This window comes from Apium graveolens, chromosome 8, assembly GCF_009905375.1.
Source record: "Apium graveolens cultivar Ventura chromosome 8, ASM990537v1, whole genome shotgun sequence".
In the NCBI taxonomy this organism is placed as follows: Eukaryota; Viridiplantae; Streptophyta; class Magnoliopsida; order Apiales; family Apiaceae; genus Apium; species Apium graveolens.
The window spans coordinates 67222707-67248062 of NC_133654.1; the positions used below are offsets into that span (position 1 = coordinate 67222707).

General features: G+C 36.2%; 2 protein-coding genes across 2 annotated transcripts; one reads left to right on the forward strand and one right to left on the reverse strand.

Annotated features, from left to right (window-relative positions):
* The first annotated feature begins 16574 nt into the window (after positions 1 to 16574).
* On the forward strand, positions 16575 to 19492 carry LOC141678165 (cold-regulated 413 inner membrane protein 1, chloroplastic-like). The gene is made up of 6 exons (XM_074484416.1): positions 16575 to 16750; positions 16877 to 17041; positions 17602 to 17697; positions 17840 to 17904; positions 19018 to 19087; positions 19166 to 19492. The coding sequence occupies exons 1-6, from the start codon at positions 16629 to 16631 to the stop codon at positions 19335 to 19337; spliced, it is 690 nt and encodes a 229-aa protein (XP_074340517.1). The 5' UTR covers positions 16575 to 16628; the 3' UTR covers positions 19338 to 19492.
* A 309-nt stretch (positions 19493 to 19801) lies between these two features.
* Positions 19802 to 22614, reverse strand: LOC141678164 (uncharacterized). The gene is made up of 4 exons (XM_074484415.1): positions 22290 to 22614; positions 21138 to 21752; positions 20793 to 20835; positions 19802 to 20715 (listed from the first exon to the last, which is right to left on the reverse strand). The coding sequence occupies exons 1-4, from the start codon at positions 22348 to 22350 to the stop codon at positions 20454 to 20456; spliced, it is 981 nt and encodes a 326-aa protein (XP_074340516.1). The 5' UTR covers positions 22351 to 22614; the 3' UTR covers positions 19802 to 20453.
* Between the last annotated feature and the right edge of the window lie 2742 nt (positions 22615 to 25356).

Here is a 25356-nt window from a genome sequence, read left to right on the forward strand (position 1 = left end):
GTTCCCAAAGAGGTTTTGAGATTAATATCTCCCATGCCCGCAATATCCAAAGTCTCATCATCAGCAAGACGAACTTTACCAAAATTTTCAACTCTGAAATTTAACATTAAATCCTTGCAAGGGGTAACATGGAATGATGCACCAGAATCCATAACCCATGATTCAACCGAACATTCAACACAACAAATCAAAGCATCGTCATCCACCACTTCTTCAACTATGTTAGCTGAATTATCCTATTTACTATTTCCTTTAGGAGCCGCGGGATCCGTGCACTGATTCCTGAAGGTACCCTTCTTCTGACAATTCCAACAAACAATATCCTTGCGATCTTTGGATTCTCCTCTCTTCTGTGACTTCGATCTGCTACGCCCCTTATTCTGCCCCTTTTCAAACTTTCTGCCTCTACTCTCAGCACTCAACAAGGAACCTGACGACTCTCCTGAGTTTCTCCTACGAATATCTTCTCCAAGAATCGAATCTCGAACTCCATCAAAAGTCATCTTACCGCTCCCAGATGAATTACTTATAGCAGTGACAAATCCCGACCAACTGTCTGGTAATGAGGATGCCAATAACAAAGCTTGTACTTCATCATCGAATTTAATATCCACCGATGCCAATCTTGCTAGGATAGAATTAAATTCGTTCACATGATCAGCAACACAATCTCCTTCATTCGATCTCATGACAACTAACAAGGGAATCAAATACACCTTATTTGAAGCAGATGGCTTCTCATACATGTTTGACAAAGCCTTGATCAAACCATAAGTTATCATTTTCTTGACGATATTGTAAGCAACGTTCTTTGTCAAAGTCAACCTGATAACCCTCAGAGTCTGCCTGTCCAATAACTTCCAGTCTTCCTCCTTCATTGAAGTTGGCTTCTTCTCTTCCAGCGGTTCATGTAGTTTTTTCTAATACAAATAATCTTTAATTTGCATCTTCCAAAATCCATAATCTTTGCCATCAAATTTATCGATCTTTACCTTCCCGTCTTCTGCCATCGCTCCCACTCGCCTGAAAACCTAGGCTCTGATACCAGTTGTTGAGTATACAACAACAAAAGCAAAACCCAAAGCGAATAAACAAGAACAAGAAAATAGACGACAATCACACAAGACAAATATTTACGTGGTTCGAAAATTCGTACTTCACAAGCCGCACTAATTTTGTATTGATCTCTCACAATTTGTTATGCTATGATTTTACAATTACATGGGTATTTATAAGAGAAGAAACCAGACCTAAATCAAAATTATAGTCCAAATCTGAAAAGTAGACTAATCCATAAACTAATCTGAATCTGAATAGTCTATTTTCATGGGTTTAATTAATAGGCTCCACAAACCCAACAATACAAATATCCGAGTTTCTTGTTGCAGGTTATTTTCAGGCATATCTTATGCTCTACGCCTGGCACGGTTTATACTTTCTATAATTCTAAAAGCCACATCCCCTATTTTTTCTGGAAAAGAAAAAATATTTTCATTAAATAGAACGTAATCAACTTTTAAGTGTTAATCCGTTAAAACGGCTTACTTTCAGTTACTCAGTTTTAATCTTGATGTGGTTAAGTTTTGCCAAAATTTTGTTAGGACAAGGGAATTACCACCTGGAAGTAATCAAACGCTGGTTTGTTTGATTCCCAAAGTTAAGACTCCTCAGAAGATGACTGATGTACGTCCTATCTCGCTCTGCAACGTGCTGCTTTGAATTCTTTCGAAGGTCATGACAAATCGATTGAAACCTTGTTTGGGAAGTATCATTTCGGATAAACAAAGCGCGTTCATTGAAGGGCGGTTATTGACAGACAATGCTCTTATTGCTTTCGAGGTAAATCATTATATGAAACGTCGAACTCAAGGGAAGACAGGGTTAGCAGGAATGAAGATTGACATCTCAAAAGCCTATGATAGACTTGAGTGGAATTTTATGGAAAATATATTGCTGAAATTTGGTTTTAGTGAAGTGTGGGTTAGCAGAATCATGGGGTATGTAAGATCAATCTCATATAGCTTCCTGCATAATGGTGTTGTTTTTGGTGATATTGTATCTCAACGAGGAATTCGTCAAGGGGACCCTATATCCCCTTATCTCTATATTTTATGTGTGGAGGGATTAAGTGCTATCATGCGAAGAAATGAGGAAGCGGGGTTGATTCATGGGTGTACTATTGCTCGTGGGGCACCTACCATATCCCATCTACTTTTCGCAGATGATTCTTACTTCTTTTTTAAAGCCACTACAGCGGAAGCCAATGTGATGAAAAACATCCTTATACGGTTTGAAGTAATGTCAGGGCAGAGCATTAATTTTAATAAATCGACGGTCACTTTTACTTCGAATACAACAGGAGAAGATAGACAAAGTGTATGTACGTTGTTAGGAGTTCAGGAAGTGAAATCACCAGGTAAATATCTCGGCATGCCAATGATCATTGGTAAAAATAAGATGGAGGTTTTTGGCTTTTTAAGGGATCGAGTCAATCAAAAATTACAGGGATGGGGGAGAAGACGTTGTCTAAGGGTGGTAAGGTGGTGTTGTTAAAAACTTCAGCTCAAGTACTCCCGAACTTTTGGATGAACTTGTTTTTGATTCCGTTAGAGATTTGTGAGGGGATCGAAAAGAAAATGAATGCGTTCATGTGGGGAGATGTAAATACGGGAAAGGGCATTAAGTGGCTATCTTGGGATAAGATGTGTATGAGCAAAGAAGGTGGTGGTTTGTCTTTTAAAAAACTAAGAAGCTTTAATATTACAATGCTTGCAAAGAAAGGGTGGAGACTTATTAATAATGAAAACCCTCTTGAGACAAATATTATGCATGCAAAATATTTCCCGGGATCTGATTTTCTTAGTGCTTCCCTAAGCACTAACCCCAGCTATATGTGGAGGAGTATTATGGAGGCTCAGGATTGGGTTAAACAAGGATGTAGGCGTCGAATAGGGGATGAGAGTAGTACTAAAGTATGGCAGGTTCTGTGGCTTCCTTGTTCGAGTAATGGATTCCTGACAACAAATATGCCTGAGGAGTTAAGTGAGATCGTGGTGCAAAATTTGATGATGGAGGACAGAAGAGAATGGGATGATGAGATACTTCGGGATATATGTAATGAGAGAGACATGACTTTAATTAAACAAATTCCTATACCAATGAGAAGTCGTGAGGATACTTGGTTTTGGATATTTGATGATAAGGGCGTTTTTACGGTGAAGAGTTGTTATCAGAAAATTGAGGGCGAAAATAACTATGGAAAAGCTGGGTTCTAGAGAAAACTGTGGTCGCTTAAGTTGCCTAGCAAGGTGCTTCACTTCTTATGGAGAACGTGTCGAAAATGTCTACCTACAGCAACTGCCTTGCTAACAAAAAATGTACAAATGAGTGCAATATGTACATGGTGTCAGGTGCATGTGGAAGATTCAAGGCATGTACTTTTTAACTGTGACTTTGCTCGTCAAGTCTGGAGTTCGGTTGGGTTGCAGAATCTTACTACGCTGGAGCCAGGTATGTCAATAATGCACCTGTTTTGGAATATTTTTGACAAAGGAACGACAGACCAATGTGCTTTGGTTGGGTTGTAAATGGGTGTGGGATCGTGTGGGTACTTCTGTGTTTGGAGTCAAAACTGCATCCTTAAGCTTGTTATCAGACTGGAAGAAAGCTAGAGAGAGTGAAAGTGTAAAAAATATGGCTCAAAAGACTGGGTCAAGGTCATGGGTGAAACCTCCAGCTGGGTGGATTAAGATTAATATTGATGCTTCTTGGGGACTTCAACCAGGATCTGTGGGTCTTGGAAATGTAGTGCGTGATGAAACTGGTAACTTCCTTCGAGCTCGTTGTAGCACAACACATGCTACCACGCAGCCAAGAGATGCTGAGGCATTGAGTTTAAGGGAGGCTTTATCGTGGATTAAGCAATGGAGGCGGACTAAGTGCATTTTCGAAACTGATTCAAAACTGTTAGTTGATGCACTTAATGGAGTTAGAGGTCGAACTTATTTTGATACGATTGTATCCGATTGTTTGGAGTTAGTTAAGCACTTTGATGATGTGCTTTTTGCGTTTACGTATAGATCTGCGAATAATGTCGCCCATATGCTAGCAAGGGTGGCTGTTAGGTCACACTTTCACTGTAGAGGGGGTGAATACAGTGTTTATTACAATCAAATCAAACTTCAAGAACTTATGTAACAGAAAACAAACTTTATTGAAACAATAAACTCTGTTACAATCTGGAACTGTTATCTCTCAGTGATGAACAAAATATCACGAGAGTTGCTAGGGTTACAGTAAATAATATTCTCGATAATGATAACACTTATAGTGTAAACCCTATGTCTGTGTTTATATATTACACAGTTACAAGATAATCTCTAATTGATATGGAATATAATTCTGCTTCCTAATATATATCAATCAGATATCTTTTCTTCCAAGTATTCCATTCTTTACGGAATTCCTTCTTCATGCATATCTCTTCTTATGTTTATCTTGATCTTCTTAACTTTAATCAGCTACTGTCCTTATCTGATCGTCCTTCAGCACTTAAGTTCTGATATCTATCTCCTGATGCTTATCTCCTGATAACATAAGTACTGATATCCCTTAAGTCCTGACGTCCAGTATAAGTACTGATCAACAGTTAAGTACTGATTTGTCCTGTTCAAATAAGATCTGAAATCTAAACATAAAACATATTAGCCATGACATTATCAAATATATCTAACAATCTCCCCCAACTTGTAAATTAGCAAAATATACAAGTTTAACAGATATTTGATGATGTCAAAAACATTAAGTACAAATGCATGAGAATTAGACAAGATAACTACAACTTACAGTCCTTAAAGCTTTTACCAATTCAACTTCTGATAACAACTTTAGTCTGTATACACATCAGAATTTAAGCAGTTGTAGATCTTCGACTTGGCTTCATCATTTTCTGATCTCTCTGATGTCAGGAGTTATTCTGAGATAATTCTTCAACAAACATTTCTCAGCATATCTGAGTTCATCAATCATTCTCCGTTTGACATCTTTAAACTCTGCAGTATCTTCACCAATTTGAAATATTGCAGCTCTGAGATCATTAATCTTTGCTTTTCTCAACTCCTGATCTAGTCTTATGACATAAGCTTTGTCAGACTCTAGATTGAATTCAAGCCCCTTAATACCAAGATATGTTCTGATCTGTGCAGTATTAGGCTTCATATCAACAATATCACCATTGTGATTTCTGTACTTTGGAACATATATGCTGTCAGACTTAACAGAATAAAGTCTTTTCTGTCTCTGAATCTGTTCTTTCAAATAGTTTGCAGCAGTCCCTGTCAATCTGTCATCCACTTGAAGTAAGAATAATACATGCTCAAATTCTTCAAAATACTTCAATGGAATGGCATTTTGTCTTATATGATAAACCCTACCATCTGTCATGAAATACAACAAGATGTGTTCCTTCAATTAGGTATGGTAAACCATTTGTACAGATTCCAATTGATTCAATCTTTCAGGAGTTGCTCCAATTCCTGGTTCACTCAAGGAAGTTGGATCATTGGTAGTGTTGTGTACTCTTCTTTCATCAGCACTTCCCAATCCAGTTTTATCTCTTGCTTCCTTTCCAGTAACTACTCTAGCTTCAAAACGACTTGCAGTAGTCTTCAAAGGTTGAGTTTGTTTTGCTTTAGTGAATCCTGGTAGGAGTGTTTTTGATCTTCCTTCTGATATCAAGTTAACTTGAGCTGTGTCAGAGGTTACTTGCTTCTTTTGAATATCAGAACTTTTAATTTCTTGACTCTGAACAACTTGAGCCATGTCAGAGGTTGTTTTAAGAACTTTTCTTGAAGTCAGAGCAAGATTATCTTCTTTATCAGTAATTTCTTCATCAACAGGAGGTACATAAACTTTAACAGGTTCACCAACCTTTTCTTTACCCTTGGATCTTGGATCTATCTTTGGTTGTGATTTAGCAAATGTTGCTTCAGTTTGTGCCTTTTCTTTAATCACAATACCTTTCAGTTTTGGAAATGACTTTTTACCAGAAGCTTCAGATTTAGATGTGGCTTTCTTTGATTTAAGTCTAGCTTCTTCTTCCTTTAAACTTTCCAAGTCCATTCCTGGATTTTCTTGAAGAAATAACTGTCTTGACATTTCTTCATCAAGATCTAGAAGTTCATCAGAATTTATTCTTTTACCAGTATCAGAACTTATTCTCTTCCCAGTATCAGAACTTATCCTGTGACTTGCAATTTCAGCATTTCTTGATGAGAATCTTTTACCTTGACTATGACCTCCACCCATTCCAGAGTTTCCTTGGTCATCTTTTTCATCATCCTTTCCTTGCAGTGTCTTGTCATCCTTGCATTTGGACTTAATCACTTTCTCCCCCTTTTTGGCATCAGCAGGAAGTAGAAGAGAGATAAGCAATTCCACTGAAGATTGGATTTCAGTCAGTTGTGATTGCTGAGAAGCTTGATTTTGCAGAATTTTATCAATCTGTGCTTGTTGACGATCTTGAGTCTTCTCAATATAAGCAATCCTGTCCATAGATGGTTGAAAGAACTTTTTCTTATCAAGTTTCCAAACTTGTTCTTGTTTGATAAAGTTCTCCTGAATCTTGTGTATTTCTGCATGAGTAGTTGAATGAAGACCTTGTAGATGTTTAGTACTCAATGCAGTGACACGAAGCTGAGTTTTGAAATCATCAGAATTTAACATTTCATCAGCTTTAGTCAAGTGCTCAGTAAGATGTAACGCAGATGGAATACATGAGACTGAGTTCCATTCCTTAGTCCACTCCTGTCCTGCAGGAGTTTCACTCCAAGGCACTGGTGGTTCCTCTGTAACAAGAGTGAACTGTTCAAGGACGAGTGCCATTAGTCCTAACCATAGACTATTAATCTTCCACTTCAACATATTCTAAATTAATCTGAGACTGTTACCAAATTTTACTCACAGATAAGTCAAAGGGTTAGACTGAAAAATCAGAACTTAGACCTATACCAGAACTTAACAGTCATCAGAACATAATGTCTTAACTCGAACAAGGAATATCTATCTTAGTAAGTTTTCATACAAGTTCTGAGTTATAGTCTTCAGAACTTAATCATCAGAACATATAACTAGAACGTGTCCTCAGAATTTGTGCAAGGTGACACAGTGACTGTTTGTCTAAAAGAACATAGATCACCACAAAAATTTCATCATTCATATGGAGTGATTTGTGTGTGCATTAAGCTAAATAACTAATAAAGAGTAAAGTCTGATTTACTTCAGTACATCTTAGAAATAAGTCATAATTAAAATTTTGCTAAAGAGCTGTCATTATCCTGAAACCTACTGATAAATGAGTTCATGCATGAGTCCACCTCAACTGTTTTTGTACTAATTTTATGCATCTTTTTAAATTCTATTTTACAGTGGCTTCTCAGTGTAAGTGAGTTACGACTGCTTATCAGAATTTATGCTATTATCAGAGTATTTCTCCAGTAATCATAGAGTGTGAAAAGTCACCAAGAAAATATTTTGCTTTTCTAATGCATATTTACTTAATACCAGCTATGCACTTGGGTCGTCCCATTCACATTTTTACTCTAGATCTCAAAGGAGTACCTGATATTATTCTTTGATTCTTTTTCTTCTTCTTTTGATAAGTGAGGTTTATCAGCACTTAGTACATTCAGCAGTTTTACTAGAATCAGAACTTAAACAGATGAGTAGCATTATTCTAATTTGGGACTTAGTAATAAGATGAATAAAGTAAACTAAACTAAGCTCAAGTATCAGAATTTGCTTGTGTCATAAGATTTCCACAGAAATAATTACTTCTTTCATGGGATCATTTGTTTATTGAAGACTAGTAGGTCAGTATCTAGCACAATTATCCTCATAGGATTGAATGATTACTTAAACAGATATATCACTTATTAGAGTTAAGAGATATATATCAGACAACAGTCAGTACTTAAAAACATTTATCAATTAAGCACAGAATACACAAAGAGATTAATTCTGTAAATACTGATCATAAAGTCTGATAACATAGAACAAGTTTAAGCAGATTTAGAGAAAGAACCTGAAATCATTCCAAGTTCATTTACCAATCTTGTAAAGGTAGCTTCACACAGTGGTTTTGTGAAGATATCTGCTACTTGTTGATCTGTGGGAACAAAATGCAATTCCACTGTACCTTCATCCACATGTTCCCTAATGAAATGGTACCTGATGCTGATGTGCTTTGTCATAGAGTGTTGAACTGGATTACCTGTCATAGCAATAGCACTTTGATTATCACAGTAAATAGGGATTTTGAAATATGTTAACCCATAATCCAGTAACTGATTCTTCATCTAAAGAATCTGTGCACAGCAGCTTCCTGCAGCAATATACTCTGCTTCTGCAGTTGATGTGGAAATTGACTTTTGTTTCTTGCTATACCAAGAAACCAATCTGCCTCCAAGAAATTGGCAGCTTCCACTTGTGCTTTTCCTGTCAATTTTGCAACCTGCAAAATCTGCATCTGAGTAACCTATTAATTTAAAATCTGATTCTCTAGGATACCATAATCCTAGATCAGCTGTTCCTTTAAGATACTTAAAGATTCTTTTTACAGCTGTTAAGTGAGGTTCTCTTGGATCTGCTTGAAATCTTGCACAAAGACAGGTAGCAAACATGATATCTGGTCTACTAGCAGTTAGATAGAGAAGTGAGCCAATCATACCTCTGTAATCAGTAATATCTACTGAATTACCAGTATCCTTATCCAGTTTTGTTGCAGTGGCCATGGGAGTGGATGCACTTGAACAGTCTTGCATTCCAAATTTCTTCAGCAAGTTTCTGGTGTACTTAGATTGACAAATAAAAGTGCCTTCTTCACTCTGCTTGACTTGAAGGCCCAGAAAAAATAACTAAGTTCTCCCATCATACTCATCTGATATCTTGACTGCATTAGTTTGGCAAACTTTTTGTAAAGTTTGTCATTTGGAGACCCAAAAATGATATCATCAACATAAATCTGGACCAAAAGTAAGTCCTTGCCATGGTTGAGATAGAACAGTGTTTTGTCAATAGTTCCTCTGTTGAATCCACTTTCCAGAAGAAACTGAGCTAAAGTCTCATACCATGCTCTAGGAGCTTGCTTAAGTCCATAAAGTGCTTTATCAAGCCTGTAGACATAATCTGGATGTTTGGAATCTACAAAGCCTGGGTTCAACATATACTTCCTCCTCCAATTCTCCATTGAGAAAAGCACTTTTCACATCCATTTGAAAGACAGTAAACTTTTTGTGAGCAGCATAAGCCATGAATATCCTTATGGCTTCTAACCTAGCAACTGGCGCAAATGTTTCATCATAGTCAATTCCCTCCTGTTGAGAATATCCTTTTGCAACCAGCCTTGCCTTGTTCCTTACAATTATGCCATCACTGTCAGTTTTGTTTCTGAATACCCATTTTGTACCAACAACAGATCTATTCTTAGGTCTTGGCACTAAGGTCCAGACTTTGTTTCTTTCAAATTCATTCAACTCTTCCTGCATTGCTTGCACCCAATCAGCATCTTGAAGAGCTTCTTCCACTTTCTTTGGCTCAGACTGAGAGAGAAAAGAATTGTAAAGACATTCATTCGAAGTACCTGTTCTAGTTCTGACACCTGCATCAGGATTTCCAATTATCAAATCAGGTGTATGTGATTTTGTCCACTTCCTTGAAGATGGAAGGTTTTCTCTAGAACTGGATGCTCCCCCATGATTCATGCTGTCTTCGTTTTCATTTTCTGATGCTCCCCCTGAAACTATGCTCTCTGAGTTGGATCCTTCAGCATTTAGATTTTCAGCACTGTCAGTACTTGGCTTATCAGAACTTGACGAATCAGAACTTGAAGAGCCAGATGTATGTTCTGATGCTTCTTGAGATGTGATAATATCTTGAGTATGCTCCCCCTGCATTGGTGCATCTTCCTTTGACGTAGTCACCACAGTTTCAATAACATCAGAGTTTAATCCATCAGAGTTTACAGTATCAGGACTTAGACTGTCAGGACTTAAGGTATCAGAATATGAATCTTCATTTTCAAATCTCAGCTGATCATGATCAATGCAATCTTCAAGTCCAGTGATCTTCTTGTAATCAAAAGAGACATTGATAGATTCCATGACCACTTTTGTTCTCAAATTATAGACTCTGAAGGCTTTTGTGGAAAGTGGATATCCAACAAAGATTCCCTCATCAGCTTTTAGATCAAACTTGGATAGCTGTTCAGGATGAGTCTTGAGAACAAAACACTTACATCCAAATACATGAAAGTATTTCAGATTTGGCTTCTTGTTCTTCACCATCTCATATGGTGTTTTTTCATGCTTGTTAATGAGTGTTGCATTTTGAGTAAAACAAGCAGTCTGCACAGCTTCAGCCCAGAAATAGGTTGGAAGCTTTGCTTCTTCAAGCATTGTTCGTGCAGCTTCAATGAGAGTTCTATTCTTCCTTTCAACAACTCCATTTTGCTGTGGAGTTCCAGGAGCAGAAAATTCCTGCTTTATTCCATGATTTTTGCAGAACTCTTCCATTATCAGATTCTTGAATTCAGTGCCATTATCACTCCTCAAAATTTTCACAGAATCTTTGATCAATTTATCCAGATGTTTGACATGATCAATCAGGATAGATGCAGTTTCACTTTTTGTGTGCAAGAAATACACCCATGTGTATCTGGTGAACTCATCTACTATGACCAACGCATATTTCTTCTTTGCAATAGACATGACATTCACTGGACCAAATAGATCAACATGAAGTAGATAATAAGGCTCAAGAATTGATGATTCAGTCTTGCTCTTGAATGAAGATTTTCTTTGTTTGGCCTTCTGACATGAGTCACAAAGACCATCAGGAGCAAACACTGATTTTGGCAGTCCTCTCACAAGATCTTTCTTGATCAGTTCATTTATCTTGTTGAAGTTTAAATGAGAGTGTTTCTTGTGCCAATTCCAGCTTTCTTCAATTGAGGCTCTACTCACTAAACAGATTGCAGAACCATCAGAACTTGTTGAAAGCTTAGCTTCATAAATGTTACCACGCCTGAATCCCTTCAGAACAACTTTTCCTTTAGATTTACTAACTATTTCACAATGTTCTGCAAAGAAATCAACATGATAACCTCTGTCACATATTTGACTTATACTCAGTAAGTTGTGTTTAAGTCCTGAAACCAGAGCTACATCTTTAATGATGACATTCCCAAGATTGATATTGCCATATCCCAAAGTTTTTCCAATGTTGCCATCTCCATAAGAAACACCTGGGCCAGCTTTCTCCACAAAGTCTGATAGCAGGGCCTTATTTCCAGTCATATGTCCAGAACATCCACTGTCCAGAACTAAAATATTTTTCCTGTTGCCCTGCAATCAAAAAGACCACTAATTATTAGTTTTAAGGACCCAGACTTGCTTGGATCCTTTGGCCTTTTTAGGTTTGTTAACATTTGCAGCGGATTTAGCATCAGATTTTATGTTAACAGTTTTCTTATCAGAACTTATACTACCAGACTTTGAATCAGAACTTACACTAGAAGGAACAACAGAAACTTTCTTTAAAGAAGGTTTTATTTGATAATAATCATAGTACAAACTATGATATTCCTTACAAGTATAAATGGAATGCCATAAACTACCACAATGAAAATAAGGATTTTGTGGTTTGTATCTAACAGACTGACTCTTAACTCCTGATTTTGAAGATAAGGAGTTAATATTCTTATTCTTCCTGCAAAAAGAAGCCAGATGGTTAGAACTTCCACAGTTATGACATGCTTTCCTAGGAGCATCAGGAACAGATTTATAGTTATTGCTTTTATTCACACCTTCCTTTCCATTCCTGTTTTTCCTAGGTGATTTTACCTTGTTTGCATTCTTAACATCTTTCAGCTTATGCTTAAGCTGCTTCTTTGTCATTAAGCCTATGTTAACTTCAGCTGTCTTTTCCTGTTTTAGTTTGTCAGAAGCTAATTCCTTTTTAACTTCTGATTTCTCATTTTCAGATTTTTCAGTTACAAACTTAACAGGTTTTAACTTCGGCTTTTGCTTATCAACAGGCTTAATTTCTACAGTTCCTTTTTCATTTTTATTTTCTCCATAACCTAAGCCCTCTTTCCAGTTTCCACTGCTTAGCAAATTTTGAGTTGTTTTGCCAGAGTTAGTCCAAGTCCTAATAATCTCTCTCTCCTTTTCTAACTCAGTTTTTAGAGATTCATTCATTTTTAGCACTTCATCCCTAACATAAAAAGCATCATCTCTATCCTTCTGAGTTTGATGGAACATGACTAACTCTTTTTCTAAGAAATCATTTCTTTTCCTAAAAGCAAGATTTTCAGAAGTTAATCTTTCACATGTTAAAGTTTGATCTCTATAACTAACAAACATGGTTTTAAGATATCTTCTCAACTCATTAATATCATCAGTATGAAAAGCATAAGTAGTCTGAGGTACCTTTGTTTCAGCAGCTTCAGAACTGCTCTCAGAACTTGATTTATCAGCATTTGCCATCAATGCATAGTTCTCCTCACTTTCAGAGTCTGAGGTGTCTGTCCAGCTTTTCTGCTTTGTGACAAGAGCTTTGCCTTTGTCACTCTTGGTCTTCTTGCAATCAGGAGATATGTGGCCTTTCTCACCACAATTATAACATTTAACATTGGCGTAATCTCCTCTGTCAGACTTTCCTCTTCTTCCTTCAGATCTTCTGAAATTCTTCTTATCAGAACTTATGCCTTTCCTGGAAAACTTCTTTCCCTTCCTGAACTTCCTGTATGCAATCTTTGTGATTCCTTTCACCATAAGAGCACACAGCTTCATCATCTCCTCATCAGCATCAGTTTCAGGCAAGCTTTCAGAATCTGAGTCATCATCACTCTCAGAACTTGATGACTCAGTATCAGACTTTATGAAAAGAGCTTTACCCTTGTCTTTCTTTGAGGAAGGTGCTTTGGGGGATTCCTCTTCAGCCTTGAGAGCAACTGTCCTTGACTTTCCTCCTTTCCTCTTGCTTCTTTGTTTCATCTCAAGTTCATGAGTCTTGAGCATTCCATAGATTTCATCAAGAGTTGTTTCATCAAGATTGTAGTTGTCTCTTATTGTTGTTGCCTTCAAATCCCAGCATTCAGGAAGAGCTAACATGAATTTTAGGTTGGTATCTTCAAGATCATACTCTTTATCAACCAATGACAAATCATTCAAAAGTTTGACAAATCTATCATATAAATCATTCAATGACTCATTAGATTTTGAGTCAAAATGTTCATACTCTTGAGTGAGTATTGTCTTCCTGTTCTTCTTAACTGTTTCAGTTCCTTGACACCTTGTCTCCAGTGCATCCCATATCTCCTTGGCAGTCTTGCAGTTGATTACCCTGTTTGACATTACATTATCAATGGCACTATGCAGTAAGTGTCGTACCTTGGCATCCTTAGCAATAGATGCTATATCTTCAGCAGTGTAATCACTCTTTTCCTTTGGTACAGTCTTTGCTGCTTCACCTGCAACTACAACAGCGAGCTTGGTAGGTTTGTGAGGCCCTTCCTTGATTCTATCAAGGTATTCTGGATCTGTTGCTTCCAGAAACATGGTCATCCTTACCTTCCATATGGGATATTCAGATGGTCTCAATATGGGAACTCTGATAGTCTCATATCGACTCTGAATTGATGTCTTTGATGATTCCTCAGTTTTGGTAGGCTTAGTTGGAGTTTCTGTGTCAGACATGATTGTGTTTGGATCTTTAACTGTATGTGTGTTAACAGAAGGCTCTGATACCACTTGTTAGGTCACACTTTCACTGTAGAGGGGGTGAATACAGTGTTTATTACAATCAAATCAAACTTCAAGAACTTATGTAACAGAAAACAAACTTTATTGAAACAATAAACTCTGTTACAATCTGGAACTGTTATCTCTCAGTGATGAACAAAATATCACGAGAGCTGCTAGGGTTACAGTAAATAATATTCTCGATAATGATAACACTTATAGTGTAAACCCTATGTCTGTGTTTATATATTACACAGTTACAAGATAATCGCTAATTGATATGGAATATAATTCTGCTTCCTAATATATATTAATCAGATATCTTTTCTTCCAAGTATTCCATTCTTTACGGAATTCCTTCTTCATGCATATCTCTTCTTATGTTTATCTTGATCTTCTTAACTTTAATCAGCTACTGTCCTTATCTGATCGTCCTTCAGCACTTAAGTTCTGATATCTATCTCCTGATGCTTATCTCCTGATAACATAAGTACTGATATCCCTTAAGTCCTGACGTCCAGTATAAGTACTGATCAACAGTTAAGTACTGATTTGTCCTGTTCAAATAAGATCTGAAATCTAAATATAAAACATATTAGCCATGACATTATCAAATATATCTAACAGTGGCGTATTCTATGCCAGATCCTCAGGAGTGGGTAACCACTGCCCCTGATTTTATTGATTGTATTATTGTTGTTGAGATGAATTAAGTAATGCAAGTACGAGTATTTCAAAAAAAAATCAAGTTATGAATATGTCTCAATTATAAAATGTGTTACGTAAACGTTTAATAATAATACAAAAGTTTTATATATAGGATTAAAACATCTCCACCGGTATTGTTAAAAACTGTTAGTTAAAATAATTTACAATAGAGATTATCTAAAAATTTACCGGACCTGTAGGGTTATTTAATTCGGTAGAGTTGATTATAATGATTGACTATATTTTAAAAATGATATGTTATTATTATTTAAGGTTGTTATAAAGAGAATGTATTATTTGAATATGGTAACAAATTATGTGTAATTTAAGAAGTTCGACAAATATAGCCAATATAGAGGGATTGACTAAATTTTTAGTTAAGAGAAATGCACCGATTAATTTTTTACATAATATGTAAAATATATATTTATAAGAGCATCTCCAATCATATAAAACTCTTAGCTAAAAATCATTAATACATATTATAAATACAAAATATAGAGATTATGTAAAAAAAATTCATCTCCAATGGTACATTCCCCTTGTTTATAAATATAGTCAACCTGTTGATGTTGGCTATATTTGCTGAACCACAACAGAACTGTAAAAAATTTGTAAAAAAAATCTAATCATTTATTACCATATTGAAGTAATATATTGTATTTATAGCAACATAAAATTTTAATAACATACTATTTTTAAAATATAGCTGACCAATATAGCCAATACCATCGAAGTACAATGTCTTACAGGTTCAACAAATTTTATATATTGTCCTACATGTCTGATTTAGTCCACGAATTATAGCCAAAACCATTAGAGATGCTCTAATATATTTGACACATTTTTAGCTAAGACTCGTCCGGTCGTGTTTCAGCGTGATTTCGTTACATTTTTAAAAATAAAAGCTAAATTCTTAATCAAATCATACAAATTGGTCCTATAAAAAATTGTCTAGCTCAATCCAGTAGGATATCCGTCAGATTTAGAAAATTTTATCCTACAAATTGTTTAGCTCAACTAAATCCAATCAGAAATTTTGTCAAAAAAGGGTTTTTTATTATTATGTCCCAATTCAAAAACTGATTTATGAATATATCCCATTTATTATTATATTTACAAATATATCCCATTTTCAGATTTTTGTAAAATTTTAGATTAAATATGATTAACTTCACAATTTTACAATTTCAATGACATATATAATCTTCGATTATTGTTGTGCAATGTGTATGATACCTTAGTCACGTTGCTAACAGATGACAAAACCGTATCAATTTTCCATCCCAATTAAGTATCTATTTTTCTTAATTATATTTTCATAGTTTAATTTTTGTTGGCGAAAGAGAAGAAGTCTATGTTTTTAGAAGACTTCAACTTCCTTATTGTTCTTGTAGAAAGAATTAAGAAAGTTACCTATGTATAAAAGGTTTGTATTGGTCAACGCTGTCTAATCTTATTATCAAAATTAGTATGTGCACGCTACAAACATAATGTTTTTTTTACTATTATCATCAAATCAATTGAAAATGTAAAACAATAAAAAAAAATTATGTTTCACTAAAAGATAATAAGAATTAATAATTTAAAAAATAGTATCTCATAGGATGAAAAAGATATAACATATTTGTATTTTTTGTTTCCAAAAGAACACATTTGATGTAAAGAATTGGGAAAGTGATTTTAGGTGATGCATTATAAACTAACTTTTAGGATGAATTTTTTTTTAATATATTTGTATTTTTTTCTACAAAAGAACACATTTGATATAAAGAAGCTGGGAAGTGGTTTCAGATGATGCCTTACAAACTAACATCTATAGGGGTATTCTGGTCATAGATACTAGACAAATAATTATTTTTATAATTTAAAAATATTAATATGAGTTAAATGTGAGTTAAAACTAACCGCAGAACATATTTATAATTATTGATAATGATAAAGTGACTCTTGGGACATATTATACAAATTTTCAAAAAAAATATCCAATCAGAAATTTTTTATCACACAAATCAATGTATATATGATCATCAATTTTCAATTTATATTAAAAAGTTATTAAAAAAGAACATGGTTGAAGTTGAATGTACATACTACTAAATTTTGCAGCAAAAAAGTGTGATGGCGCTTTCTCTCTCGACATCTTCCACTTTCTCTCTCCACAACCACCCCAACTTTCTCTCTCTAAAATCTCAACGTCAACACCGCCACCTTCTCACTCCAAGCTCCTTCACTCCTCTCAGGTACCTATACATACACACTCAACAGTCCACCTATACATACACTCAACATTCCACTCTTTCGCAACATATACATGTCTTTTATTTCATTATTTTTAATTAATTAATCTTTTCAATTGTTTTTACTAGATTATCTTCAATTGAGTTTAAAAATGGAGGACCAGGATTCATCAGTTTAGTGCTTCCAAAACGACGTCGTTTTGGGGGTGCAGTTTGTTACAGAGGTGTAGTAGGAGGAGGATCAGCATTGTTTTCGCCTCGTAATCTTCAATGGATCGCCACCATTTCTTCTGCGTATTACTCCCCTTTATTTTAACTAGTTCAATTCCAATTATCATTATTATCGTTGTTTATACTCCTACTTACATTTTGCGATTTTTTTTATTAAGTTTGCGTAGAGACTACAACATTGTTCGGTTATTATTAAGTCGAAAATTTTGAAATAAGTGAATAATTATGTCCCGAATGATTATAATATTTCGACTACGCTTCTAATTTATAGTTTGCTTATTCGTATTGTAGTGATCCTTTTAGAATAACTGTTTTAACTGATTTTTGATTGATCTCGCACTGTCCCCAATGGTATTATTATTTATTAGTCTCACGGAAATGTAAAGAAAAATGAACAGAATTTAGTTTGTGCTTTAGTGGGATATAGTATTAAAATTAGAGTAAGCAGGAATGGCCGTAGTTTTGATCATCTATAATGATGGTTTCAGAATTGGAACTCATTTGAGTTTGCTAGTATCTAATACTATTGTATTTGTCATGTTTAATGCATTGCTTCGATATTTGATTTCAAATGCCATCTGGCGGACTAAATAATGTGTTCTAATAACTACTTTTGATTATAGGGTATTAATGCTTGCAAAAGGCACTCCCATACAGAAATCTTTTATTGTTCCTATATTTGCTCTCCAAGCACCTTCAGCCATCGTCTCGTGGATTAAGTATGTCTTCCAGCCTCATTATCTTATCGTTCATTACTTATTTGGGCCAGGAATCGCTATGTAGTCTTTGTCATCATTGTGATATTAATCAATGTGGCATAAGAGCTTGCTTTTGTGTACTTACTGGTATCATACTTTGCAGGGGAGAATATGGTGTTTGGACTGCTTTTCTGGCTCTCCTAATACGTCTCTTTTTCTTCATCCCTGGTACACATGTACTTTTTTTAAAAGTTACTAAATTAACTTCCAAGTGAATGATAGTTGATCTACTTACTGCATTGATCCTCTGTAATTTCTAAGTCTTAAGTATTATATTACAACTAAAAGTTGTTTAATATCAATCTCGAGTAGTGCACAAAAACAAGGATCAAGACACAAAACAATCACATGGTTTGGTGACTTTGGTCACTGGTATCTATTCAATACAGGCAGAAAAAATCATTATTTCAAAACCATATTCTTATTGAAGTATTTAGATCATGTCTGGACCTTCCCTTGTTATACCATAGTGACTAATTATTATTATGTTGAGTTCTGCTCCCACTTCTGAGAATTTGTTAGCTGACCTGCTTAGTTGGTTATCACATTCCTTTTTCTCTGTGTTCTGTTCAATAGTCCTCGTGTTTTTCCATCCGCTACTCTGCACCACGTATCACGTCGTACAAGTTAACCAACTTTTAAACCATGATACTTTGCATAAAATATAGATTTTCTCCTTGTGAACTTGATTTGCACCCTAAAAACTTCAGAACCATAGAGTAGTCAAGGTTGCCAGATTCTTTATCAGACTTATTATTCCATCCTATTTGAAAGTGACATTTTAGGATTTTGTTCACTATGTTGAACCCTGTCATCTGAAAATTTCTAGAACCCTCCATAAATCATGAACTCCTTGCTGTTTTTAAGATGTTATTGTTCAGTCTCTCTGTAACACCTTTTTGCTGTGGAAAAATAAACCATTGAATTACATCATTTCTCCCTGTTGTAGTACATTGCTAGTCAGTAGTCTACTCTATCCATAGGAGTATAATTTTGTGAGCAATCCAATGGTTATAATAGATCAATGTCTTCTGGGAGAACTCTAATATGGCATCTTTCAGTTATCATGCTATTTCTCCACAGTATGATTTAGTGCATTTAGGTACAAGAAGAAAATACAAAAAAAAAAAAAAACTAGACTATTTATTATTTACACTTATATGTGAAGTTTTATTATATATATATAAATATTGAGACAAGTTATAATATATATATATATATATATTTTGATAATTTACTTCACATTTGAGATCTTACCCTATATTTTTATTTTTGCTCTAGGTGAACTGGAGCTGCCATTTATTGGTTTACTAGTAGTATTGATTGCTCCTTATCAAGTCATGAGCCTAAGGTACTTAAACTACCTCCCAGATAACTGACATTCTTTACCTTTTAAGTGTTGTATGTATCTCACAGTATCTCTCATCAGGGGAAAACAAGAAGGTGTTATCCTTTCCTTGGCTATAGCTGCATATTTGGCATTCCAGCATTTTTCACGAGCAGGCAGCTTACAGAAGGCATTTGATCAAGGTTCCGTAATTGCTACAATATGCATCATTTGTGTCCTTGCAGTGCCATGCTTGCTCTTGATCGGATTTTAATACAGGTGTAGCTGTCTGTATATTATTAACCTAAATTAAGGGATAGAAGTACAGAAATACTTTCTTGAAATAAAGTTATTTTTAACCTTGTAATGGAAATTTAGGTATACATTGAAGGCAATTTAAATACATATTCATGAAGATATTGACTTGTATCTTTTATGTTGCTTATGTCGTCTTTGCACTTTCTTGAAATTATGATAACACCCTGCATAAATCAGTTTGTAAGTAGCTCGGCGTAATGTGTAGATATACCTGAATCATTCTATTTTTATTCTGACATGATACCAAAACACCAGGTGCTCAAATTTGACAGGACAGGAACAGGATACTCCATGTTAATATGTTTTTCTTAGATGATTGATATGATTCAGGTTTTTTTTTAATTCTTATTTTTTTGGATTAGGTCAATAACAAAAAAATGCTCACGTCTCAGGCACAAAACTCAAGTTTATAAGGCCCGGTTAGTTATTAGCTGCCTGTAATTCCAATATTGCTCCATGTTTACCTTATAATCTGTCTATTTTGCATCGGTTTAAAAAAGAGTAAAAGAGCATTAACCAACTAATAGTTTAAACAACAAGTACCCTCCATGTTCACCTTATGATCCGTCTATTTTATATCGGTTCAAAGAGAGTAAAAGGACGTTAACCAACTAATAGTTTAAACCACATATACGAGCTTAAGTAGGCATCTAAATTATACTTAAGTAGGCATCGCAATTTTTGTGGTAAACTAGAGATAGTAAATAATATAGACGAAACCCTGCAGAATTCTAATGGTATAAATTCAGAAGTGTTTTCTATTCTGGTCATGCAGCCAGTTGATAGTTGTTACATGCTCTACTCCAAGTACACTTCTAAAACCAGTTTGTCTACATTTATCCTGTTAACTGAAGCAAAAATAGCTAATTAGCTATGATGAGCCCTCTGGATTGCTATGCTTTTAACTTGATCTGGTTTCTAAACTAACTAAAAGCCATAATATATAATAAATACAATGATGATGCAAAGAACCTGAGATGTATATCTCATTGCTCACTTAATAATATCTACTGCAGGCCGCTGGGTAAGACGGTATCAGGTGGTGGAGTTGCTAGTCTTCATCTTCTTCTGCTTAAAACTCTGCTGCAATCAGTAATACTACCAGACAGGTCATCGTGAATAGAAACATTGAGTTGAATGATGTGAAATCTGCTGAATTGGGTGATTCTGTTGGTTCTCCACCGAAACCTGTTGGTTCTGTACCATCAAGTGTTGGTGGGCTAGGCATAGAGTCATATCCTGTTGGTGGGCTAGGCATAGAGTCATATCCTGTTGGTGCACTAGGAGAGGTAGGAGTTGGATAAATCGGTGAAGGATTGACTGGCGGACTTATGCTGAAATTGAAACATTCGCGCACTTAGTGTTTTGTCGTTATAACAGAATAATTATGCATAGATTGTCACAAATCTACCTTGAAATGGTCTTAGGTGTTGAAAAACGACAACTTCCAGAACCTGAAATAAGATCAGTACGTAATTTAAGCTTAAAAACGCCAAATTTCAAATTTAAGATTAACCTCCGTAAGGGGTGGGGGTGATAATCATTCTATTGAGATCAATATGAGAAATTTCAACGGCAATATAGTTCAGAAAGAGTTTCTATGCACTTTGGAATGAGTTCAAATGTTAAAATCCGGAAAATTAATCATTTTGACTTGGTATTTGTTTGAGTTGTTTGATACGATACTGGTAGTAAGGAATAGTAAGAGGATATTGTCTACAGAGACCAGAAAATGATAAATCTTCATGTATCTTACTTGGGTCATTGTTGGAAAGTTGTGCCGCTCCCCCAAAAGCACAGCTAGTGGGTACGGGGTTCTTCTGGTAGTAGTCGTTGAAAGCATATGAGGCATGATCCCGAAGGCTGTTTGGATTGTAACAAGTGGCACCTGGCTGAATTGCAGAACAATCTGCACCTCCATAACCACAAGCATAGTCAAGTGCTACCTGTAATGCAGTTTCTGAAGCAGTTGGATTTGCAACACACCAAGTTCCTCCAGAGGATGCAGGAGAGGTTGTAGTTGTAGTTGGTGTTGTAGTCGGGGTTGTGGTAACGGTTGGTGGCATGGGGTTGAGTGTGATCGGTGGCACAAACGTGATTGGTGGCACGGGGTTGGTCATGGTTGGGGGCATGGGGTTGAGTGTGATTGGTGGCACAGGGTTGAATGTTGGAGTTGTCGTGGTTGGTGATGGAGGATTTGTAGGGTTTATTATAGGTGTCGTTGTTGAGGGTGTTGTGGGATTGATGTTCGGGATGGTATCGAGTTGGGAAGTGTATTTTGAAGCATCTGGAAATGATTGGTTTACTTCATGAATCCATTCTCCATTTTGCCGGACTGCTTCGGAAGGAGGATTCTCTACAACGCTTGAACCTGAATACAACATATTCATTATTAGGGGTGGTAAGATCCGACATGACCCCGGAACTCTTCTCTAATTCGACAGGAGAAATACATCATCAATCCTTATTTTCTTTTCTTTACCTAAAACAACAAAAAGCTACGTGCTCTAAAATGCTTAGTTATGTTCAAGTTGAAGTTTGAATATTGCTGAGAATTTAGACAGATAGTCACAACTAAAAGTATCCCAATTGATACTTAATCAAGTGAGAGAAATCTCTGGGCAAGAAGGTAGTTTTGAAAGATGATCATTGTAGACAATAGACATGATAGAGAATATTCTAATAATGTAGTACATTTAAACTATATCAAATCTTCAACGAGGGCTCCACCAGCAAATGACTGACAAACAGAGAGAGAGAGAGAGAGAGAGAGAGAGAGAGAGAGAGAGATTGTTCTTCATCATTTTGTGATCAACAAATCACGTAGAGAACTTAGAATACAGAAAGATGCAAGTCTGTCTGGAAACTGCAGTATAAATTGAGAGGCTGAGCATGCAGCCATACTAACCTGAATCTAAAAATTGACAGAGGAGATAGAAAACTAAATAATGAATAACTCTGGCACCCATCTCCAAAAATGAATTCTAAAATTTTGAATCCGGAGTTCTCTTTTGTTGAGTGAGTATGTACATATAATATTGACTTCCAGAAACCTGAGAAGTTCTAAGAAGACGGCAACATAAAGAAGACATAGTTTTCTTGCCTTCATTGGCTTCATTAGTGTATGTATAAAAGTGGCAAGAATCAGAACTTTCTTGTGTTGAAGGTGATATGAGATTTATGGGCTGAGGAATATCAAAATACTTTACAAAAGAGGCATTGGGTAGTTACAGACCGCAAGCAAGAGGAGGTGCCAAAGAGAAACAAAAGTACAATCATGAAGAGGAGAAGTTGCAAAAAGTAAGCTTATATTCTACCGGATTAAATAAACTAGTACCAGAACGGCATTTTACGTTGGTTAAATAGTTCATATACGTAGCTAAATGGAGATGTATAGTTGTTAAAAAGCGAGGTTTCGAGATTCACTTGCATATTGGAATATCCCTCTTCCTTTGATATATGAGGACGTTCGCAATTCAGCAGAGATATAAATGTTTATATTACTGTATCAACAGGTGGCTGATTCAATATTCATATAAGAGCAACTCCAATGGTTGGTTTCGCCATATAAACAAAAATATTATAGTTTAAAATTTCTCTCTTTTATATCATTTTTAGCACTTTTTTTTAAAAAGTACTCCAATGATTGACACCCCAAGATATCAACTTTATTAACTCAATAAAAAATTGCTTAATTGAAATATAGTAGAAAAATGATATTTTATGTACCATTAGGACCATATCGGGACCACAAATGAAGACATCCTACTTTTATGGAATTGACAACTTTTGGCACCCCAAAATGACACCTCATGCCAACTTATTTGACACCCCAACAACATCCCTCAAGTTAACAAGGATTTCAAATCACGTCATACCACATACCACATGTCATAGGCACCCCTGTTGGCATCTTCCAATGTAGTTACTCTTAGAGCATATTCAATGATTGATACCCTTAAAAGAGTGTCAATTTTATCATTTAATCAAAATATTATTTTTAATGTTTTCTCTCTTTTACATCAACCATGTTACTCTTTTTTTACAAAACACTCTAATGATGACACCCTTAAATATCAATTTCACAAATTTAACAAAATATATGTAAAATATAAGTATATTAAAGATATAATTATTTATTTATTATTGGGACCACAAAAAGACCATAAAAAAATTAGCACCCTATTTTATGGGATGCCAAATTTTGACATCCCAAGTTCACATCACATGACAACTCACTTGGCACTACAGTGACATTCCAACACTTCAATGAAGCGCCAAGAAGAGTGCCAAGTTACGTATGATACCCCTTTTAACACACCTCTTAACACCCAAGATTGCCACGGGAGTTGCTCTTAAGCATACATGAGGATTCAAATATTGCAGTTAACCATAACAAAAGAGAACCCAGTACTCTCTTCGTCCCAAAATGTTATCCCTCTTTTGACTTTTTGTACTATTTGTTATACCCAAATTTTGGTATTGGATCAAGGCGGGTCAAACGCGGGCTAATTACGGTTAAACTCGGCGTTGCATTGCAAAAGAAGGGACGCGCCTAGGCTGTCGGGACGCGCCGACTACTGTAGGAATGTTTACTAAGGATGGTCCTGTGGTAAGAAAGTTTAGAAGCACATACCTAGGGTAGGTTGCGTCCTGCCTCTGTGGAATATCATGAAGAATGGTTGCTGTAGAAGAATATAGGTTTCATGAAGGTCAGGACGCGCCCAGCATCCCAGGACGCGTCCTCTGTGCTTGGGGAATGTATTTTCAGCAGTGCGCTTAGGGGAATGCATGCAAGCATGGGACGAGGAATGAAGATTATTTGCACTAACGTATTTGTTGCAGGTACTATTTGAAGAATTCCCTCCTTGAGACGGTCAAGGAGGGGGATGTTCGTGAAAAGCTTGAAGACCTCCAGGGGTATGCCTGATGATTGAAGGCCTCCTCCTGTATTCAACTGGTGTCCTCGTTGGGGATGCGGGGTTAACTTTGGTGTGTGCTTTGGGAGCTCTGTTCTTGTATTCAACGGGTGTCCTCGTTAGAGAACTTTGGAGTCATCCTGCACTTTGCATCCAAGAGCTTGGGATTACCTGTCCTTCTATCTGGTGGGTTATCCTCATTCGGGGGACAGGGACGCGTCTGGCATTTGGGGTGAACCGTGGTTATACCTGTGTTCGTAAATCAAGGGAGATAGCTATAGCGGAGTGTTATCCTTGCGCAAGGAGATGCACTATCCGTGAAGTACTACGATTACGGACGAGCCTTGGGCCTTCGCGATTGGGCCTCATAGTTGGACATTCCTAAAGCTAGTGGAAGATGGATTCTGGATGGGTTTCTACCGGCCCTGGGAATAAGAAGTTTATACCCATTAGATTTTTTATTCTCCAAGAACTATGCCAGGCTTGATCCCTATATAAAGGGTACGTAGGCACATTGAGAGGGGTAAAAAGTTGAGAGCTAAAAATGAGCCACCACTTGCCCTAATCAATCTCAGCCACCAATTAACACACAACCACCACACACCGCTTGATTTTCCGGTGAAAAACCACCATCATAGATCTTAATTCCGGCGAGAAACCTCAAACTTTGTTGTTACCGAATTCCTCCGTCAACAAATTGGCGCTAGAAGGAGGGGTGCTGATTAAGATCATAGTCTTGGGAGGAAAAGATGTCTTACAATCATGATGGAAGTTCTTATGATGGAAGTGATAACAGATCTGAAGGAGAGGGCGAGGGAGGCTACACTCACCATGAACCCTATGTGCCCAGAAACATGGTAGATCCTCCGAGAGCTCCGGATGTAGGAGGAACACCTTTAGTTCTCATTAGCAACGATGATATGTTGGAGCAGCTGTACCGCATGGGGGATACTCTGAACAACTTTCACTCAAGGCTGAGTATGGTGGAGCGTCGCAAAAGGAGGAGGGGTCCTCGTTTACCCCGCCGTGGCCACGCCGTGGGGAAAGCACCCGTGG

Bases quoted from the DNA above. Each gene is read 5' to 3' on its own strand.
- LOC141678165 (XM_074484416.1), top strand. From the start codon at position 16,629: ATGGCGCTTTCTCTCTCGACATCTTCCACTTTCTCTCTCCACAACCAC. The intron at 16,751-16,876 runs GTACCTATACAT...TGTTTTTACTAG, and splicing joins AGCTCCTTCACTCCTCTCAG to ATTATCTTCAATTGAGTTTA. The intron at 17,698-17,839 runs GTATGTCTTCCA...CATACTTTGCAG, and splicing joins GCCATCGTCTCGTGGATTAA to GGGAGAATATGGTGTTTGGA.
- LOC141678164 (XM_074484415.1), bottom strand. From the start codon at position 22,350: ATGGGTGCCAGAGTTATTCATTATTTAGTTTTCTATCTCCTCTGTCAA. The intron at 21,753-22,289 runs GTTAGTATGGCT...TGTTGTATTCAG, and splicing joins CTGTCAATTTTTAGATTCAG to GTTCAAGCGTTGTAGAGAAT. The intron at 20,716-20,792 runs GTAGATTTGTGA...TTTCAATTTCAG, and splicing joins ACACCTAAGACCATTTCAAG to CATAAGTCCGCCAGTCAATC.